Below are 3,430 nucleotides of genomic sequence, written 5' to 3'. Positions count from 1 at the left end.
GTATTCTTTGTTATTGTCCATAAGCCTCCACGATTTAAAGATGAAGTTAGCCTCTGGCTATCTGAAACAGCCTGGTCATCTGACTTTCCAGCCTTAAGAATTGAGATTGCTTGCTCAATTTCCGGTGATTTTTTACTATTTGCCAGTTTGTTATGAAGTTTATGTAGAACATATCCTCCTATGTACTGTAGTCCTTTCTCCTTGCTGCCAGCCAATATAAAATCTACCACTTTGGTAGATAGCAATGTCGCAGCATCCCTAGACAACCCCTCAAAATAAATTACTGCATGTGAGACTACTGCAGAGTAGAAGGAAGTGTAGAATCGTTCTGCGTTGCCAGACTTGACCAAGCGACCATACATGTTTTTGATTTCGCTTATACCTCCATTTGCTGGATTTGTTTGGTAGGTGTTTATTTCCTCTCTAATCGAACTTGGATACAATTTCTATCCAACTATTTTGGCTTTTGCTTTGTGGATGATTTCACAATAAATCTCGAAGGTGAATTGCTCTGTTTCCCTTGGCTTTTCGGACGAATCTGCACTATTTTGGTCTTTGTGCTTCGCTGTTTTGTGTCGCTTTGACCCACTCTTGCTTTTGCACTTCTTGGAACACAGTTCGCATACTAGGTCATCGAATTCGACCTATTGCAAATAGATATGATATTAAAAAGATTACAGAATACCCGACATAAAAGCACGATAACAGTTGAACTCGATCTTGTCAAACATACCGAAATGGTAATAGCAAAACAGTTGTTTTCTCTCGCTTTTTAAACTGATGAGGAAGGTTATAATAGTTACATCGTCAGCAGCTTCTGTAAAGTATTCATCTAGCTCTTCTTCTTCTTCTAAAATGTCTAAAATGGCATCAAAATCGTCGCCGAAAATAAAAAGTTCACTACTATCCGCCATGTTGCCTTGTAGTGCAAATCAAGGATGTGCACGTTCGCGTGACATCACGGTACGTTTCAACCTCAGGAGCCGAACAATGGGCCGGCCCTTTCATGTATGCCGGCCTTCATAACCAGTCCCCTCTATTAACTATGGTTCCAGTTATCACGGTCGTGTCTTCGTCTGAAAAGCATACTACTCTGCTTTAGGTTTATTCCTGATAGCTTACAAAAACAGCTATAAATAGCTATGGTAACAAAATGTGTTATCAGTTATCATGTCGCCGCGATAATTGGCTATTTTACCAAACAGATTGTTTTTCCATATAATGAGGAAAATGTCTGCGATTCGCTGCGTGTAGGAAGATTGATCATGAACTCATTTCAACTCTCGATATGGAGAGAATTGAAAAATCGGCAACGAAAACAGATACACAGGATGAATTTTTTAAAACTGACTAACTTTAAGTAACAATAGCTATAACATTGGAAACCGAACGCTAATATTTCTGTCTACGTAAGTTGGGAACAATTTTTAGTGTAATAGAAAAATCCGAGCCATTTCATCTTTACATACTCACTTTGTAAGTTGGGAATTAAGAGGAAATGAATGCCCAATTACACTGAAAAAGAGGATAGATCACAGGTGGCCCAAGCGTGCTGTGTGTGTGGCTTTTGGATGTAAAGTTTATTAACGGCGATAACTAACATATTAGGATCGAATTTCAAGCATACGTGTTGGCCGCTAAGAAAAGAAAAAATTAAGAAAAATAAGAAAAATTTAAAAGGATAATAAAAGTGAGGAATAAAACATGTGCAGTCTCCTTACCTTATTTCCGTACCTGCTTTGTTGCCAACGGTCGTTTTGACGACTTTCTTTGTAACGCGTGTGGAGCTACCGTATAAAAAAAGTATAAAAAAAGTATAAAAAAACTTAAGGCTAGAAACTTCAACCGGTCCCGGAGACCAACCGTCGCCACTCGAAGGCCGACAAATTGCACAAAAGTCGACCTATCTCTCTCAAATTTCCACCCGTGAGAGCGCTTACTTATTACCTATCCTTTCTAGTGGCAAAAGTTTCCAAATTCCGCTGCATCGATCCGAGAGTCGCTCCGTTTTACCACCCATTCTGGCTAAATCGCTTTGTAGGTACGCGTATCCTTTTGCCCTTACTGCGGGATTCAAATATCAAAGCGCATCAGAGCTAGCCCAAGCTCTCTCACGGGCTCTTTCACAGTGAATAATTATAAAATTAAACGAGACTTACCTGGAAGTTGAAGTTTGATTGGGATTCTATCAGTCATCACAGAGCAGAGATTACACGAGATCATTACGCATGCGCATAACTGGTCATTTTTTTAAAAGGGTACTATGAGTGGCCACATGAGGGTCTATATGCAACAATGACAAAGGTGCACTCCACTGTGCAGGGAGGATTCAGGTACCATGAAGGGTGGGCGTGTAATCTCTGCTCTGTGATGACTGATAGAATCCCAATCAAACTTCAACTTCCAGGTAAGTCTCGTTTAATTTTATAATTCTATCAGTCATCACCGCAGAGATTCCACGAGACTTTAAAGTCATGTGGTCACTCTGATTATCCACATTTCTACAAGGGAGACATCCCTGGAGAATTTCAAGTTTGCTTTAATCAAGCACTGAATTTAAGCTGAGTATAACACCAACATAACATCCAAAAACTGATTGCATAATGTGGGGGTAGTGGTGAGATAAACATGCATCCCCCATAAAAATAACTAGAGTTCCAACTCTGACTTGTGACAAAGTAACTGCATAACAGAACAAATGTTAACATTTCACAAGATAGCTCTCCAGTTGAAAATGAGTGAGTCTAATCGCTATATGGATTAGAGGACAACAACATAATGGGTTCTGACAGTAAAAAATATACAAGTGTTCACACTGCAGACAGAAGAACATGTCCAAAACTATTTTCGCTTGACCTTGCTATTGGTTTGTTATAAAACTTGTTGAACACACAGTCACTCCTCCAGCTAGCAGATTTCATTATTGTTTGTAAGGGGACCTTGTTGAACACTTTGCTGGTAGAAGCTGCTCGTGTGCTATGTGGTGTAAACATTGTAGTGTCTACGCCTGAGAGTGCCATAACTTCTTTAATCCATCTGGATATGGTCTCTTTTGACACTTTCTTATATGGCCGTATAACACTGATAAACAACTAATTTTCCCCATCCCGTAAGTCTTGTGTCCTACTCAGGTATTCCTCAAGTGTTGAGGTCACACACAATTTCTCATCTGAGGTGAATCTGGGTATGGTGAGTACAGGCCGTTCCCTACCTGGTGCAGATTGTTTTACGAATTGGTCAATGTAAAACAAATAAGATTTGTCCTCAACCATATGCATATTCTTAAGGCTCATTAGATGGATTGTCTGACAGCGTTGACCTGTTACGAGTGCACACATCATGATCAATTTGTATGTAAGGTTTTTCAAACTAAGATCCGATAGTGGATGAAGTGTTTGAAGATATCGAAGAACAATTGAAGTGTCCCACA

At 39.6% G+C, this 3,430-nt stretch overlaps 1 protein-coding gene across 1 annotated transcript; it reads right to left on the bottom strand.

The window, feature by feature from the left end:
- Positions 1 to 340: 340 nt before the first annotated feature.
- On the bottom strand, positions 341 to 1,029 carry LOC148721380 (uncharacterized). The gene is made up of 2 exons (XM_088737179.1): positions 804 to 1,029; positions 341 to 644 (listed from the first exon to the last, which is right to left on the bottom strand). Exons 1-2 carry the CDS (start codon positions 912 to 914, stop codon positions 447 to 449), a joined length of 309 nt encoding a protein of 102 aa, XP_088593305.1. The 5' UTR covers positions 915 to 1,029; the 3' UTR covers positions 341 to 446.
- Between the last annotated feature and the right edge of the window lie 2,401 nt (positions 1,030 to 3,430).

The sequence above is a fragment of the Stylophora pistillata genome, chromosome 10, assembly GCF_964205215.1.
Source record: "Stylophora pistillata chromosome 10, jaStyPist1.2, whole genome shotgun sequence".
Lineage (NCBI taxonomy): Eukaryota > Metazoa > Cnidaria > Anthozoa > Scleractinia > Pocilloporidae > Stylophora > Stylophora pistillata.
This window is presented reverse-complemented; position numbering and strand designations above follow the sequence as displayed.